We start from the raw sequence: 18,415 nt of genomic DNA, 5'->3' as shown, positions 1-18,415 counted from the left end.
CAAACCTCAACTACAGTTGGATATTCTCATAGGAAGATGAGGTGAAAATATGTAGCAGCGGTTCAAAAGCTTAAGCAGTGGCACCTAAATTTGGTTGCGCATTAGAATCATCTGAAGCACTTTTAAAAAACCCTCACACTGACGGTTGGTCATCCTAGACCAATAAAATCATTTTAAATCTCCTCAGACGATGCCAATGTCTAGCCAGAACTGAGAACCAGTGGACTAAGCAGAAGGGGATGTTTCTACAAAGATCTCTTAACAATAAGTCCTTTCACCCAATCAGATTTACCTCCCCGCAAAGGGCTAAAGAACGCTAGATGTTGTCCATACTTGCTTAGCTTTAATTAGCACTTGTGACTTGCCCAAAACCTAGATCATGTTTCCCCTACATTTCATGTTATTCCCTAAGTTTTTCAAACCCAGGGCTAAGGGGTTTGCCAGGATGAGATTTTAAGTGCTCACACAGGGGAAGTCCCTGGCAAACCAGGACAGCGGTCACTCTACACTGAAATGTAAAGCATCCTAAATAACCCTGCCACTGCTCCCAGATCCTAGGCTGTGCCAACCAGTGGAGAAAAGGCATTCTCCGTTACTACCACGGCAAATGCTGCTGTACTTGCCTTGGCTGGTCCCTATCTTTTCCAGGCGCCACTCCCCTTCACCTGCTGGTGGATGCTTTGGCCAGCTGACAATGCAGATATTTTCAAACTTTAAGGTGAATAAAAATCATCTGGAGGGCCTGTTATAACAGAGATCACTGAGCCCCACCAGAGTTGCTGATTCCATAGGGCTGGGACAGGGCCCTAAAACTTGAATATCTGACACATTATCAGGGGATGCTGGTAAAGCTGGTCAGGTTGTTACCGAATACAGGTTCATGTGTCTGAAGCACAGTGAGGCCAAACAAACCTAAAGGTTGGAGTCTGGAGCAGAGAAAGGTTTATTGCAGGATCGAGCAAGGAGAGGGGTGGCCCATGTTCCAAAACACCCTGAAATCTCCAAAGGATTTCAGCAAAGCATTTTTAAAGGCCAGGTGAGGGAGGGGCGTCCCAGGGAATGTGATCAGCTCATGCACAATCCTCTGATTGGTTGATGTTGAGGCCACAGGGCAGGTAACATTATCCATCCTTAGGTGCCAGAAGGTCTGGGCGCTATGTGCTCACGATCATCAAGGAGTTAATTTCTTCCATTGGGTGGTGGTTTTTAGCATCTTAAAACTCAAGAAACATGCCTGAGATACTATTATCTGAGTACTTCAGAGAGGAACTACAGCAGAGGATATGGGCGATGGGTCTGTCCTAGGAAGGCCCCATAGGGTTCTGCTTGGTTACAAGGTGACCATACTTTGAGAACCACTGCTCTAGTGGCTTGGAATGTTAAGAAAGTAATGGAAGAATCCCTTCCCAGGTCTAGATTCTAGTATCGCCAGCTATTTTGGTGGGGGGAAGGGTAAGTTTTGTCCTTGCTTGGACTTCTTGTTCATTTATATCAAAGCCTATTTGAGGCAGTGCGCTCAGCAGTGCTGCAGTTCTGTCTTTTGCTTCAACAGTGTTTGGAATGAACAGACCCAGGGACACTCCTTGCTCCAGCCCCCGACCACCCTCCAACCTTTCTTCCTGTCGCAACCTTTGGAATCAGCCACTCAGCTATCCTCAGCCTCCAGGACAGGCCAACACCGGTTTTTGAGCTTAGTTCCTTATCACTGATCAACCACGAGTTCCCAGGTTCTTCAGAATTATTCCATCGAGGTGGAGGCCGCCGTCCACTGCCTGTTTAACATGCATCTGGGGACACTTACCTCTCTCTGAGCTTCTATTTCGACAGCAACAATGGAACTCTGGACAGTGTGGGCCACATTTTTCGCCAACTGGCTGAGGAGAAGTGTGAGGGCGCCCAGCGTCTCTTGAAAATGCAAAACCAGTGCTGTGGCCGCGCCCTCTTCCAGGATGCGCGGAAGCCTTCTCAAGATGAGTGGGGTAAAACCCAGGACGCTGTGGAAGCCGCCATTCTTAGGGAGAAAGACCTGAACCAGGCACTATCGGGTCTGCGCACCCTGGGTTCCGCCCGCGGAGACTCCCACCTCTGTGACTTCCTGGAGAGCCACTTCCTGGAGGAGCAGGTGAAACTCATCAAGAAGATGGGTGACCACCTGACCAACCTCTGCAGGCTGGCTGGTCCGCAGGCTGTGCTGGGCGAGTATCTCTTTGAAAGGCTCACCCTCGAGCACAAACAGGAGTCTCTGAAGTCCAGCGGCCTCTGAGGAACCCCTCTGGCGTCAGAGCTTCTGCTTGATGCCCCGCTCTGCAGCGACTAGGCAGCTTTGTAACTGCCCTAGAACCCTCTCCCAAGCCTTGGACCAAATGGAAACAATAACGCTTTTTGCAGAAGAAAAACAAAAAGCCTATTTGAAACACAAACAGAATAAAGAGAAAAAAAGAAATATATATATAGGTATATATATATACCTATATATATATATATTCATGTTCTTTTAACATATGAATTGCCCCACTTTATCTGTGTGAAATAAGTTTGTTCCCGTTATTGGGCTGGTTCTCAAGTTTTTCTGCTCGTTTGAATTACCTAAAGAGCTTTTAAGAGAAACATTGTTGTCTGGGTCCCAGCCCCAGAGATTTTGATTCAGTAGGTCTAGGGAGGAGCCTGGGCACGGGGAGGTCTCAGAGTTCCCCAGGTGATTCTAATGTGCAGCAACTTTGTGAACCACCTCTTGGCTTCAATCCAGCTAGTGATGAGATATTAAATCTAAGACACATGGACTAGTGCGTGAGCTCTGTTGCTAGGTGTATTCCATTTTCTTCCTCCTGGAAGATTCGTGCCAGGGAAAATGACTGATAGTTGTGTTACTTCTCTGAAATGGATTGAAATTTCCAATTAGTGTGAACAGGGGAGGGTGAATAGGTGAATGCAATAAGGTGTATCATTTACGTATTGCCCTATGTGTATGGCTAGAAGCTTTTGCAACTGAGGTCTGCCCTACTTTTCATGCTAATGGTAATGCTTGTCCTCCTAATGCAGCTGTAAACTTTATAAGCCCATAGGCAGACAGCATCACAAAATATTTACCCCTCCCCACTGGCCCACTGTCAAGCTTCACTCCCCTTCCCCAATACACAAATGTACATCAATGTGCTTGAGACCAATGTCAACATATTGACCTTCTTCTACTTTGCAGCTTCCCTCTTATCAGGAGATGTCAGCATTTAGCGCAAGGACCAATGCTTGCCTCTTGGTGAGTAATGTAGACAATGCCTCCAAGAGACAAACAGCCCTTAGGGAGGGGGAAAAAGTCTTTCAAAAAGGTTGACGCCCAGAGGAGGCATTTTCAGTCATCTCAGCTTAGAGGTCAAATATCCAAAATTAAAAAGGTTAAAAAAAAGAAGAAGAAAGCAAGGAAGAAAAGAAGGAAACAATTTTCTTATCTCATAGTAATAAGGCACTTTTCCTTAAAAAAAAATGACTTAAGCCTTAAATTCTCTTTCCTAATCAAAATGTGCTTTTCCGTCTTTAGACTATTGCTCTTATATCCTGTATTATTCATGACGTTTAATTCTTGAAATAGCACATGGCCGAAAACAGAAGCTAACCTCTTGTCCACTATGAATTAAATCTTCTTTTCCTAGGACCTGTCTACAATGTACAATTTGGGGTTTGCCAACATAATTATTTTCTCTGAAATAAGTTACAGCATTTTGCCTTTTCAATATATAGTTATACAGTATATTGTTAACATAGTTAATATAGTCAATATAGTAAATACAACTATAACACACATGATATGATGCCACTTTGGTGATTTTCTTCATCCATGTAATTCTGAAATTTGACAGTATAGTTTTCATATTCTAATGAGCTGAGTATTACCTTTGCAAGGATAGAAAAATAAAATACATAATATTCTTGTGTGGTTTGCCCCTGGGGTGGATTACCATAATGGGGGGATATTTGAGCCTTTCCCCAAGTCATTAAAAAACCTCCACCGAGCAGCCCCTTGTCCTCTCCAGGGAGTGGGGGGAAAGGATCTTTAATCATAATAATCCTGGGGGGAGAAATCTCAGAAATAAGACATCTGCTTCTGTGCCTTGTTGTTTTGCAGAATAGCAATGATTGCTTTAGCAGCTTCTATTGCCCTGTGTGTACAAAAAATTGAATGAACGCATAAAAGAAGGATAAACCCACCCAGCTTAACAAATCCATTCTCTCACCTGCTGTGCCCTGAAACATGAAAGAAAGAATCACGGGATCATAAGGATTAATAAAATAACAGTCTCTCTTAACAATATTGACAGGAGGTATAAGGATAATTTGTCTGATGTGGGACCAACAGCTTAACTGCTTAATTCTTTTTTTTTTAAGGGCAATTCATTCATTTATTGTTTAAAGATTGCAAGACAACATTTTAATTTCTGTAGCACAATTTAAATGTTTTACTTCTTTGATAAAGCAGGGTATAATAGAAAAAACAATTAGTTTCCAGTAATATCTATATCTCTATTCAGAATTAAGTCTTCCACAGACATGTAACCTGGAAACAAAAGCCTGTTACAATAAGCAAAGCTTCAACAGAGCTGCTACTTTTTGGGCCAGGGAAAGGTTCATCCCTATAGGAGGAGGATGTGCTATGTAAAATGGCTGCAAGGTCACAGCCTTGAGGGCGCTGGAAGTCTATTATCCTATTCCACATTAAGTAGTTTGGTGAACTTCAAACGTCCGTTCATCTGCAACCAAGCTGGCAAACTTTAACTGATATTTCAAGCAGGTAAAAAATAAATTAAAAGAAATCCTTATACTGATGTTCCTTGATTTACACTGTTAAATGGTTCATTAACATGTAATTCTGGTTAAGAATTACATTTGAGACTCCTTGCTCAGATTTTGGTTAACAGTACAAATCTTTCAGAAATTCAAGTTCTTATTAATCAATAATTTGTCAGCTAGGATACATTCAGGCATCAGCTGCAACTACAGAATAGGTGCACTGCCTCAGCGCTTTGGAAAGACATAATCTAGAACACTACTAGCAGACAATATATCTGTTACTAGACAGCATATGTGCAGTACAGCAAGACAAAAACATATATTCATGTGTGCTGCAGACCAGCCGGAGAAAGAGGATTTCACCGCCCAGGGTCAGAAGGGAAGGGGTAAGGAACTGAAGTAGCACCGATGAATGGGGTCAGAAGGACCAAGACAACTGATGGTTGCAAGGCAAATTTTATTATGCTACAGTGGCAGATTATATAGACTAGAAAAAGGAAGGTTGCCAGATGGTGGTTTACATTATCTACAGACTGTCTCGGCTCAAGGTTAACCTCCCTGGGAGGAAACCCATAAACCCAGAATCATCAAAAATAACCTGGATGTGCAGGGGGGAGACAGCTTTGCTTGTCTCATTTTACATTCTTTCTGATTTCTGGGCCCTGGTGATTTATCTCCCATGGAATGGAACAAGGAGGGGAACAAGTAGGGACAGTCTCTTCGAGCAGCGGCCGCATGCCTGGCATGTCTGTAGCCTGCTCTCAAGGCTGACTGCTTCCCACAGGTCCCCCTTTTTTACTTTTTAACTTTTGCTGCAAAATAATTCCATGTAGTTTAGTGCCTAGAGTAGTATACTGTTGCATGAGGATATGAAACAGACATGAGAAGATTATTATCAACAATAGGCAAATTATGGCCAGGGTAATAAATCCTGACAACCTTCCAGTAATCCAAGACTGAGGGTTTAACCACTTTAAATGATCCAGTAAAGTTTGAATTACATCTTCTGGTGAAATAAAATCAAGATGTGCATTTTGTATATCCTGAATTTCAGCATTTAATTTCTTAAGATCAAGGCTAATATTATTATCTGACCAAACACTCAGCAGATGCATTTTTACTTTTTCCCATTCCCAAATACAGTCATTGTACTTTTAAGGAGTAACACAAATCCATGTATACGTTGCATGACAAGCTAAACGCATCCTCAATTTTAATGCTGCCATCTGATCTCCAATCCCCAAAATTGCGTTTTTAAATTCATCTAACTTGTTACTAATCTGTAAATCTATGTGACTTTGTAAAGATAAAGCAAGACTGGTATTTTGAGATAACCGATTAGCAAAGTGAGCATGATTAATACTCTGTGAAAGAGCAAGACCGGCAGTAGCCGCGGTAGCAGACAGAGCAGCCGAGGCAAGTAAACTTACTATTAGCCACCCAAGAAAGCGTCTCCTTCTCTGCAAGGCTTTAGAGAGTTCCACCCATGCCTGTACTCCAGTATCTTCATACCAAGGTTCTCTCAGATGTACAGGCACCATAACATATATGGGTTGCTTTAGTATAAGCACAGATTGCATTCCTGCAGAAGGGAACATACAACTGCTAAAAATACAATTAACACAGCTAATATTATATCCTCCTTTGGAAGAATTACCAATGTTAATAGAACCAAACAGCACAAGTTATAACAGGTGTATTGGAATAAGTTAGAGCTAGTTTCCATATATCTCGGTTCTTTTGAAATGGGATAAACCTATCTATGATGGGAATAGAAGAGATAAGAATTGACCTCTTAAAAAAAAAAAAAAAAAGAATTGACCTCTTGGTATAATCTATAGTACACCATATTTGGTTAAAAGTGGATCCAGGAAAGTTAACGGTCATAAAAGGAGGAAATTGATTTTTTGATTTTCTGTTAAGAATAGTAACCTTATGTCCAGCTATAAGTATCCCTTGTCCTCCAAGTAAACACTTCATACAGAAATAATTTCCTGAATCTTCACCTGTAACCTTGGCTATAGTAATAGCGGAATCCCTAAGTGGTGAGGCGTATGAGATTTGACCTCTAATATTAATAGGTTGCCCATTTTATACCAAATGACGGTATCCTTAAGATCCTCTCGTCAGCTGGTAGCCGGGCATATAAGAGTAATGTTGGTTCCTGTAAAACGAAGGATGCCTGGAGAGCCTGACAAACTAATTGATTGATCCGTTCCCTCATAAACATCTGTATGCTCATAACTAATAGCCTTTACACATCCAGTTTCCAGATTCAATGGGCTAAGACAGACAGGTTGGGTACTAAACCAGTTAGTATAATTTACAGACATATTGATTTGTTTTATATTCCCAATAAGAGGCCCATAAACAGTTATCATTGTAAAATACAGGAAACTCTGCTTCAGACCAAGATATGGGTTGTAATGGTGGAGGATCAGGTACATAGGCCCAGTAAGTTGCTGCATTAACAGAGGGAACACATGAAATGGTTGCCAACGTAGCCAAAAATAAAGTTACAGGTGTAACAGGATTATTCTGTTGTTTCACTAACTCTTGAGCTAGTGAAACCAATTGTTTAATTTGTCCCCAAGTTGGAACATCACTCCTTTGAGTCGTCCTGGCAAGTGGTCTCCTCTTCTTCTTCTCTTTCTGAATCAACACTGTCAAATTTTCGGGAGAGATGCAGAGCTTCTTCATCTTCTGAACTAGTTGTGAGCTGTGGTGAGTCATCTATTTGCTTGACTAAGTGCTCAGGAAGCCAGCGAGGTCCAGGCGCTGATCTGGGAAAGATACACACGTGACCACGTCCCCAAATCAACATAGGATCAGGACCACGCCAAGTGCTGGTTAACGGATCTTTCCAGAGGATCTCCGGAGATTGAGAAGCCAATCTTGGCTCAGCCACCAACCTTTCCCCTGCAGAGCAGCCAAATTTGTCAACAGTGAGAAAATTTAAAATAAACAGAACATGATTTATAAGGTTATGTGGTGTTGTTCTATACAATTCCCCCCTTTTTATTTTTTCAATAGTTAGCTTTAAAGATCTATTTGCACGTTCTATAATACCTTGTCCTTGAGGGTTATATGGAATGCCTGTAATATGGGTAATTTGTAATGAATTACAAAATGTTGCAAAAGCAGCACTAGAGTAAGCGGGCCCATTATCTGTTTTAATAATTTTGGGAAGGTTCATGAAAGCAAAACAGTGTAATAAATGAGTGATAACATGTTTAGTAGCTTCTCCGGTCTGTGCTGTAGCACAGAGGAAACCAGAATAAGTATCGATAGTGACATGAACAAACTGTAATTTCCCAAAAGACGGGATATGAGTAACATCCATTTGCCATAAATGTCTAGGTAATAATCCACGAGGATTAACAACATAATGTGGAACAGGAAGGTGAGGTAAGCATTGTGGGCATTGCTTAACAATTTGTCAGGCGGCTTCACGAGTAAGGGAAAATTGTGTGTGTAATGTAGCCGCCGACTGATGGTGTAAAGTGTGCAATTGCTGTGCTGCTTGTGAAGCAGTTTGATCATAACTTACCATAATATGAGGGTGTCCAGGACATGGACCATGAGTATCAACAGTATGAAGATAATGAATGCAGTACATTAGCCATTCTTGACAGCATGACAAACGGAAAGGAGGAGTACAGTAAATTGGGACATGTCCTGCTTTAGGGAAAAGAGATTGAGAAGGAGGAGTAACTTCAACTCTATTCTTGGGAGGAAAATGTACAGGATAAAGATCACATTTAGATCGAGTTAAAACATCTGCAGTCGCATTAAGTTTAGCCAATGGACCAGGCAAGTTAGAATGAGCACGGATATACAGACCTGCAACAGAACCATCGTGGGAACGAATAAGCTGTTGAAGCAAACGAAAAGAGGATGATAATTCAGGGTCATTAGTATGTCCTATGGTCGCAGTCTCCAGAAGAAATAATAAGCTAATAAGATATTTACTATCAGAAAACAAATTAAAAGATATAGAAGGCAAATGTTTAAAAGCCATAATGACAGCAAACAGTTCAACACGTTAAGCTGAAGTCAAGGAAGTTTCTTTAATGAGTTTTGTTCCGTCATCAAAGATTACAGTAGCCACTCTTGAAGAAGAACCGTCTGTAAAAACCAAAGGTACATGAGGAACAGGCTGTTGCCTAATTATAGAAGGAAAGATATGAGTTAAGTTTGCTGAATTGGATCAATTTATCAGCAGGGTAATGGCATTCCAAGGTACCTGAAAATCCTGCAAGAGCAAGACCCCATTCATTACTATGTTGAAAAAGCCAATTTTGTTGACTAACTGAATAAGGGATAATAATTTGAGAAGGTTCTATACTTATAGGTTGTAAGCATCTAGTTCTACCTTGCATTATTAAATTACTAATAAGTTCATAATAAGGGTTAATAACTTTAGAGGGTGTAGTTTTCATATGAATCTATTCAATAATTCCAACAGTTTGCCATAAGACGGCAGTAGGCACATGAGGAGTTGGACAAATTATTAAGAAAATTGGAAGGTGAGTATGAATTCTAGTTAATTGTGTAGAACTGATAGATCTATTGACTATTTGTAAAGCTTGAAACCCTTCTGGAGTCATAGAGCGTGAAGAAGAAGGATCTGAGTCACCTTTAAGAATATCAAACAAAGGCTGTAATTGAGCAGTAGTAAGTTTTAAGGAAGGCCTTAGCCAATTAATATCTCCAAGTAATTTTTGAAAATCATTTAATGTTTTTAAATTATCAACTCGAATTTGCAGGTTTTGAGGCCTAATAGTAGTGTTATCAATATATTTCCCCAAATATAAAAATGGAGATTGTCTTTGAATTTTTTTTGAGGCAATGACCAAGCCAAATGATTGTAAGGACTGTTGTAAGAATTGAAAAGCAGTCTCTAATAAAGAAATATTATCAGTGGCTAAAAGTATATCAACCATATAATGTATGAGATATAACAATGGAAACCTTTTTCTCACAGGAGTCAAGGCCTGAGCCACATATTTTTGGCATAATGTAGGACTATTTGCCATGCCCTGAGGCAATACTTTCCATTGAAATCTCCTCATGGGTTCTTTAAAATTTAAGGAAGGCAAGCTAAAAGCAAAATGTTTTCTATCTTCAGGAAACAAAGGAATAGTGAAAAAACAATCTTTTAAATCTATAACTAAAAGGTGATAATTGTGTGGTATGGCTGTTGGAGAGGGTAGGCCTGGTTGAAGAGCTCCCATTGTTAGCATAGTTTTATTAACAGCTCTTAGATCCTGTAATAACCTATACTTTCCAGATTTTTTCTTGATAATAAAAATAGGAGTATTCCAAGGACTACAGGAAATTTCTAAATGCCCTAATTGTTCCAGTACTAATTGTTCTGCAGCTTCTAATTTCTCCTTTGTGAGGGGCCATTGGTCCACCCATACAGGGTCATCAGTCAGCCAAGTAATTGGATCAGCAGTGAGTGGAGGAGAATCCAAGGCCCCTAAGAAAAACCCAAACCTTGTCTATCATTTTTTATTTTCACATCAATAGGATAGACAGTTCCTTGTTGATTTGTTCCCAGCCCTTTTGTGGGAAGAAATCCTTGATCCAACAACATATTAGAGACTTGGGAATTTGGACTATAAAGTAATACTCCCATTTCTTTTAATATATCTCGGCCCCAGAGGTTTAAAGGCAGCCCAGGCAAAACATAAGGCTGGAAGTATCCTGAATGGCCCTCACTATCTTGCCATAATAATAACTGACTGCTTTGCATAGGAGAAGAACTTTGTCCTATTCCTTGAAGTTCTGTAATAGTAGGACTAATGGGCCAATGTTTAGGCCAGTGTACCTGCGTCATAACAGAGACATCAGCTCCAGTGTCTAACAAACCTGAAAAAACCTTTCCATTAATGGTTCATTTCATTTCTGGACGTTCTTTCCCTATCTTCTGAATCCAGTAGGCAGCATTAGATGATCCAAAGCCTTTGTTTCTCTCTTTTGATGTTGTAAAATTTGTCCATGAGGTACAAAGGGCAAAAGTAGCAATTGTGCAATTTTATCACCAGAAGAAATAGTTATTATGTTTTTAATAGTTTGTGCCATGACTTTTATTTCTCCTTCATAGTCAGAATCTATGACTCCTGGTATAATAGTTAAACCTTTCATGGTGACACTACTTCTTCCCAATAATAGTCCCATCAAACCCTTGGGTAAAGGTCCATAGATGCCCATAGAGAGGGCCTGAGGACCCATTTCAGGAGTTAATACATAGCGGGCGGAGGTACTGAGCTCCAGTCCTGCGCTTCCTGGTGTTGCTCTGGAGAGCAAGGATATTGTATGTTTTTGTTTTTGGTTAACGTCTGATTGATAATTTGAGGAGGATACACAGACACTGCCCTTATTATTTGTTGGGGCCGGGGAAGGCCCCGGGAGGAGTTTCCTGACAGTGGTGTCCCATCATTGTGGGCCACTGAGCAACAATCTTGTGCCCAGTGTTTTCCCCTATTGCATTTAGGGCATAAACCAGGGATTTTCTGACCATCTGGAGGTTTCTGAGTAGGGAAGGAAGGACTAGGGTTAGAATTAAAAGATCTACATTCTCTAGCAAAATGACCTGCCTTTCCGCATTTAAAACAAGTCTTTGTTTTCTTTTGATTGTTTTTAAACCCCACTTTAGTTAATGCTGCAGCCATAGCAGCACCCTGTATATAAGCAGGCCCAATGTCTGCACAAAGGCGAATATAATCCTCCAATGTTCCCTGTTTTCTCCAAGGTCGAATCGCAGCCTGAGACGCATTATTAGCATTCTCAAAAGCAAGCTGCTTAACTACAATTGTACCAGTGAGTCCGTCCACAATGAGTCTCCCCACCGCCTGTGACAACCTATCTACAATATCAGCATATGGTTCATCAGGTCCCTGTCTAATTGTTGAAAGATCCTCAGTTTTGTGTGTAGAAGGTCATTTCCTCCAGGCTTGTAATGCCAAATGATTTATTTGAGGATAAGCAACAAAGGGATAAGTTAATTGATCTTGTAAAGAAATATATTGTCCTTCCCAATCAGTATATGATAATCAACTGCAATATTATGGGCAGCATTCTTTTCTGCTTGTTCAGCAGCCCGTTCATAAAAATCAAACTTCCATATTAAATAATCTCCACCATTTAAACAAGCTCGTGCAATAGACTTCCAATCAGCCGGGGGAAGAGCTTCTCCTGTCAACCATAGCAGCAGTAAAAGGAGCAGTGGGCCCATATTGAGAACAGGCAGATTTTCAATCTTTCAAAACTTTAGAAGGGAGAGCCTGATGCTCCCTAGTAGCTTGTTGAGGATTATTAGGATCAGGTCTTTCTATGACGGGACAACAGAAAATAGGATCTTCTCCTCGTTTTATTGCTCCTTGTACAGTGCGCTGCAAGGGAGTATGAGTAGGCCCTCGAGCCTCATAATAATTTTTTAAATCTTCTCCAACTTTCTGCCAGATTTCTATGTCAACAGAGCCGCCATCAGGAAACCAGGGAGATACACCATGGATATGCTGTAAAAATTCAGTCAACTGTGAAGGTAGAAACTTTATTACCCCGAGCTTTAAGCATGGAAAGTAAAACCTGAGCAAATAATTCACACTCCTTTGAGCCTTTTGCCCCATCTTATTTTACTTCTGACTATTGCCTTATGCCTCTATTAGTTTCACTTTTACTGGTGGCCACACATATTTTGCATAAGGGTTCTCTTACCTGCACTTTCTTTTTCTTTTAATTGCCTTCACGCTTCCTGTTCGAGTGCCACTTGCCGCGGACCAGCCGGAGAAAGAGGATTTCACCGCCCAGGGTCAGAAGGGAAGGGGTAAGGAACTGAAGTAGCACCGATGAATGGGGTCAGAAGGACCAAGACAACTGATGGTTGCAAGGCAAATTTTATTATGCTACAGTGGCAGATTATATAGACTAGAAAAAGGAAGGTTGCCAGATGGTGGTTTACATTATCTACAGACTGTCTCGGCTCAAGGTTAACCTCCCTGGGAGGAAACCCATAAGCCCAGAATCATCAAAAATAACCTGCATGTGCAGGGGGGAGACAGCTTTGCTTGTCTCATTTTACATTCTTTCTGATTTCTGGGCCCTGGTGATTTATCTCCCATGGAATGGAACAAGGAGGGGAACAAGTAGGGACAGTCCCTTCGAGCAGCGGCCTCATGCCTGGCATGTCCGTAGCCTGCTCTCAAGGCTGACTGCTTCCCACACATATGTTGCCTTGTTTAAGCCTCAAGCCCTCGATCCTTTGTTGAAATACAATAATTTCATTCCTATGGTTTTCAATACCAGAAACTCAACTTCCAGGAGGGCTAAAGTCTAATTTGTACTCCAAACCAAGTAGCAGTGCAGTTCGCTACTACTGAGGCTGAATCCATAAAGACTTCAAGACCACGTCCAGAAGACAAGTTATTATATATAACACCCTAGAAGGTCTGAAACATAATTATCATATACATAGCTGGTCCTTCAGAGCTTTTTACCTATAGCATGTTTTTTGATGAATTTTATTTAATGTACTGGAGATAACTGTGACTTACTGATCAAATATTTGAATACTTATACTTACCTGGGATTTTATTTCTGCTGAAAGAAAAAGGAAGAACAGGACTCACTTAAAAAAAAAACTTTAGAAATGAAAGTAAAAATCTTACCCCACACTATCACTTTTGGAAGCAGCATAGAGGGGCAGTCAACGGTAAAACACTGGTGAAATAGGTCAAAACTCTAGGCCAAAAATCCATTATTATTATCATCAGTGACAGTACCACAACTGTGCCCTTCGTAATTAATAATTACTCCTAAGAATCTTCATTTGGCACCAGATGATGTGTTTAAGAGAAACAGTCTGGGAGGTTTTGAATCAGACTTGGTTTTTTGTTAGCCAAGTTACAGGAGAATTTTTAAAGTGGGGGGAAGGGAAGAAGCAAATGGACCAGGAAAAGAATTTAAGCCATCATCTATAAACCAACAAAGCAATAATAGTTCCAAACATTATGTCAGACACTAAAATGACTGATATAGCCTCAAGTGGTTTATAAAACCTATAAAAAGACTACACCAGCAAAGTCCCCATTTATCTGTAGAGTTCAGAAACTAAAACAGGGAATATTTTAGCTTGAAACCTTATCTCAAGAGAATCATATACACTTCACATGAATAAAAATACCTGAAACCAAACGTTTTAAAAAGCTCCAATACCCAAAATATAAAGAAAAATATTAATTCAGAAGACTCAATCAATCCATCACAGAACGGCTGGGCAATCTCTATCTCCCTTCCACACTAACCATCCATCCCATGGAAGACCAAGGGAGATCAGACCTTCCAGACTTACCTTCCAGACCTTCCAGACACCTGGCTGCTGCAAAATTCTATGGAGACTCCTTGTGGAACAGCAGTTTCCCATCTCTTGTGTCTCTCCCTATCATGATCATGCAGGAAGCAAGTCTGGCTGTGCTATTTCTTATCATTGTCTGTCACCCATCTGCAGCATGGTATTGTACAGATAGGGAAAAAGTAGTTCCCTTTCCCCCAGAAGGTTGAGGCTCAGGTACAGGGGTAATTCTCCTGTGCACACAGTCATTATTTAGGCCGACTCAGTGACTTCAACAGGCTTAATCATGTGATCAGGTTTGTTGCCAGCTGCATAATGCTCCCACATCTGTAGATAGAGCCGCTCTAGGTCTATTGTGTATTGTTTGGTGTTGAACAGAGGGCTAGATGTTCTCTGCTTCCAGACTTTGCCACGAATTTTCTTCAGGTATTCTAGATCAGTTCCCAGTTTCACAGCTATGTCTTCATATTCTTGTCTATTTTTAGCAATAAGCTCAAGACAGCCTAAACAAGTGAGCTGGGAAGCTGCAACTCGGGAAGCAAGAGTCTCTCCTGGCATAGTCACCATGGGTGTCCCTGACCAAAGGACATCCATCCCTGTGGTGTGTCCATTACAGAGTGGAGTGTCCAAGCAGACATCAGCCAGCTGGCCTCTCCGAACATGTTCCCCTTTAGGAGCAACAGGTGAAAAAATGATACGGTTCTGGGGAAGGCCCATATTTTGTGCGTACTGTTGAATATTAGGTTCTCCTACTGCTGGAAAACGCAACAGCCACAGTACACTATTGGGAACACGCTTCAGAATATTTGCCCACATCTGCAAAGTAGATGGGTCAATTTTATATAACTGATTGAAGTTACAGTACACAATGGCATCTTCCGGTAACCCGTACTGAGGACGTGTGGTTACAATAATGGTACAGGGAACCTCCTCTCCAGTGGCAGCCTTAATGTTGATCTGGGTAGTTGCCAGTCCATTGCTAAGACTGAATCCATTAATTGTTATCTGAATTTGTCCTCTGTTAATCATTTCAATAACTGCAATAGTATTCATAGGAATGACAGGCATATTAAGAGCTGTATTACTGCTGTCTGCATTGTCTCCTCCATCAGGACATTTCATCTTGACAATTTGCACATCTGGGAGACTATCAAGAAATGCTTTGAGGTCGATGCCATTCAGCACAATCCGATTGTCATAAATGTGCCCATTGGACTTAAAATCGATGACTGCTTTCTTCTTCAGGTGAGGGAACATATTAGCATGATCACCAATAAAGAAAGTATGGGGCATATAAGCCAGTTTCTCAGAACACTGCTCAGCAACTTCAGCAGGTGAAGTTTCCTGATCAGTGATGATATAATCCATGAAAAGCACGCCACTGGTCCCAGGGTAGCCCAGCCACATTGCCTGAATAGGAGCTGGCCTGAGAGCAAAGAGTTCATTTCGAGCACCCCTGGTATAACCATTCATATTTACAAGGATGTGTATACCATCTTGATGGATGCGATCAGCTGCTTTCCCATTGCATGGAATCTGAGAAAGATCAATGAAATGATGGGCTTCTGCCATCACCTTCGCTCAGAAGTTTGTGCCATCATCTGGGCTCAGGGCATAACAGAATACCTCAAATTTATCAGGATTGTGCATGCCTGGAATAGACTGCATAAGATGAGAAGTAGGATGATTCCCAAAGTCAGAACTCATGTATCCTACACGCAGTCGACCATCACTGAGCTTCAAGTCTTTTGGATGTTCATACGGTGGTTTATGAAGGACATTGATCTCATCCAAGCAGAGGTTCCCATGGCTCTCAGCAATAGCCTTCCTGAAGCCATGAGAAAGAGGATACAGCATACTATGATGAGGCTGCACAGAAGGCAACCTATTCTTCTCCAGCTGGTCAGCCACTATGCTGACCAACTTCTTCATTCGCTCATCATAGTCTGTCCAATCACAGACAATCTGCAGGCAATGAGCCAAATCACAATAAGCGTCGGGAAAATCAGGTTCAAGCTTCAGAGCAGTGTGATAAGAAGCAATTGCCTCTGGAATATTCCCTGAATACTTGTGAATGGAAGCCAGATTGCTGTGGGCATCTGCAAATGCAGGGTTAATCTGAATGGCACGAGTATAACACTGCAAGGCTCCCTGAACATCTTGCATCTCCTTTAGAGTGTTTCCCATGTTACAGTAGGCATCAGCAAAGGTAGGACTGATTCGAACAGCCTCCTTATAATGCATCAGAGCTTCCTGCAGTTTTCCCTGCTTCTGCAATACACTTGCTAAATTTGAATGGGCAACAGCAAACTCTGGGAAGACTTCTAATGCTTTACAATACAAGCGAACTGCCTCTTCAATGTTTCCCTGGTCTCCTTTGATATTGGCTAGGTTATTCAGAGAGTCTGCATGGGTGGGACACAGCCGCAGAGCTGTATTATAACAATCTTCTGTTTCGGCAACACTGCCCTTCTCTTCCAGAGCGTTGGCTAGGTTGCGGTAAGCATCAGGGAAATGTGGTTGCAATTCAATAGCTCGCCTGTAGGTGTCTATTGCCAGATCTATCAGGCCTATGCTCATAGTATACACAAGCCAGGTTGGCATGTACCACTGCATGATTTGGGCTCAAGCTTAGGGCACAAAGGTAAGCTGCCACAGCTCTGTGAAAAATCCGTGCCTCTTTCAAGACATTTCCTAAGTTGATATAAGCATCCAGAAAATTGGGGTCAAGGGTGACAGCCTTTTCAAAGTGATGAATTGCAAGGCAAATCTCCCCTTGTGCATTGAAAACACAGCCAAGATTACTCCAAGCTACTGCAAAGTTCGGTTGCATCTCCATTGCTTTCAAATAACATGCCTTGGCTCCTTCCAAGCGACCCAGGGCTTTGAGCAGGTTCCCCAGGTCACTGCGAACACAGTACAAATCAGGATTGCACTGAATAGCAGAGACATAAGCTTGTACTGCCCCTTCCATGTCGCCTGCTGCTACCAAAGCAGCTGCCAGGTTAATATAACCACTGATGAAATCTGGTTTGAGATGCAATGCATGCCGGTAATGCTCAGTTGCTTCCTGCAACTGCCCTCTTTCCTTGTACACATTCCCCAAATTCGAATAGGCTTCTGCCAGAAGAGGGTTCTGTTTAATTGCCAGAATACTAAAGTGGGCAGATCTGTCCAGCCTTCGACACTGGAAGTGTAGAGATGAAAGTAATAAAAGTACTCCAGTATTGTCTGGCTCTTGTCTCCACAGCTGCATGCAGTGTCTCTCAGCTGCCTCAAAATCTCCTGCCTGATATTCTCGATGTGCCAACTCAGCTAACCCTTGGAAGGAAAGCATACGTTTCGTTGGTTCTGTGCTGTCGGCCACATTGCCCACAGAAGACGCCATCTGGAGCTTCTGGAGAGAGTGAGAAAAGGGGGTAATTGAGTCCCCCTGCCGCCACTACTGGCAAGAATGTTTCTAGAGGTAGGAAATATGAGGGCAGCAGACGTACCACTGCTTTGGCAGGCTTAAGCAGCGGCAACAGTTACAGGCACCGAAACTTAGGAACTCTGGTTGGCCATCTACCTCTCATGCTCTTGAAATCTTAATTCTTAACCCTGCCCTCTTCCACCATTTTTCTCCTAATCAGGGAATAAAAATTACCTATACACTTGCCTTAGAAGAAATCAAAAGTCAGTAGTCCAAACACTTTTTAAAATTTTGTTTTCTGTCCAGTTGGAAAGGAAATACATGATTGACTTTACTTCATCATTCATATAGTCAATGTGGAAAACATTAGGGCTGTGAATTTCAATACAGTAAGATCAGAAAATTTTAAATTGGCCTTCCCAAACCACTAATAAGTAACCGATGTTGTATATAATGCTAAAATCTTAGAGACTGAGTTTGATATTTTAAAAGTTCTGAAAGGATTAGCTAATTTCTCCTCATCATATTTCTCATGCCTCAAACCTGAGTATTACTTTTTTTAAAATAAATTTATTTATCTTTATTTATTTATTTTTATTTTGGCTGCGTTGGGTCTTCAATGCTGCGTGCAGACTTTCTCTAGTTGCGGCGAGCGGGGGCTACTATGTTGCGGTGCCCGGGCTTCTCATCACAGCAGCTTCTATTGTTGTTCCACAACTCTATGGGTTCCTTTTTAGGTCCTATGAAGAACCCTAGAAATTAGTTCATGGAATTATAGGTTTTTGCAAAATTGTCAAAAGTGAGATATTTCAACTTCCATCAGGTAAGACCAGCATCTCTTTCTTTGCCAATTTTCCTTCTATCAT

The 18,415-nt window shown here is 41.5% G+C and overlaps 1 protein-coding gene and 1 pseudogene across 10 annotated transcripts in view; one reads left to right on the top strand and one right to left on the bottom strand.

Moving 5' to 3' along the window:
• Window positions 1–12,628, top strand: part of LOC137220004 (ferritin, higher subunit-like) — a 58,044-nt gene extending 45,416 nt beyond the window's left edge. For 4 of the 10 annotated variants that reach the window (XM_067729443.1, XM_067729444.1, XM_067729441.1 and 1 more), the window contains 3 exons: window positions 1,553–2,122; window positions 3,197–3,253; window positions 7,374–9,754. In XM_067729443.1, coding sequence (XP_067585544.1) covers window positions 1,913–2,122; window positions 3,197–3,253; window positions 7,374–7,583 — 477 coding nt within the window. In that variant the 5' untranslated portion in view covers window positions 1,553–1,912 and the 3' untranslated portion in view covers window positions 7,584–9,754. Of the gene's footprint in view, window positions 1–1,552; window positions 2,123–3,196; window positions 3,457–7,373; window positions 9,755–12,249 lie in introns of those variants that run through there. The other 6 variants (XM_067729450.1, XR_010941409.1, XR_010941410.1 and 3 more) reach the window with 6 other exon arrangements.
• A 39-nt stretch (window positions 12,629–12,667) lies between these two features.
• LOC137220003 (UDP-N-acetylglucosamine--peptide N-acetylglucosaminyltransferase 110 kDa subunit pseudogene) overlaps window positions 12,668–18,415 on the bottom strand; it is a 33,549-nt pseudogene continuing 27,801 nt past the window's right edge.

The sequence above is a fragment of the Pseudorca crassidens genome, chromosome 2 (assembly GCF_039906515.1).
Source record: "Pseudorca crassidens isolate mPseCra1 chromosome 2, mPseCra1.hap1, whole genome shotgun sequence".
NCBI classification, from domain to species: domain Eukaryota; kingdom Metazoa; phylum Chordata; class Mammalia; order Artiodactyla; family Delphinidae; genus Pseudorca; species Pseudorca crassidens.
This window is presented reverse-complemented; position numbering and strand designations above follow the sequence as displayed.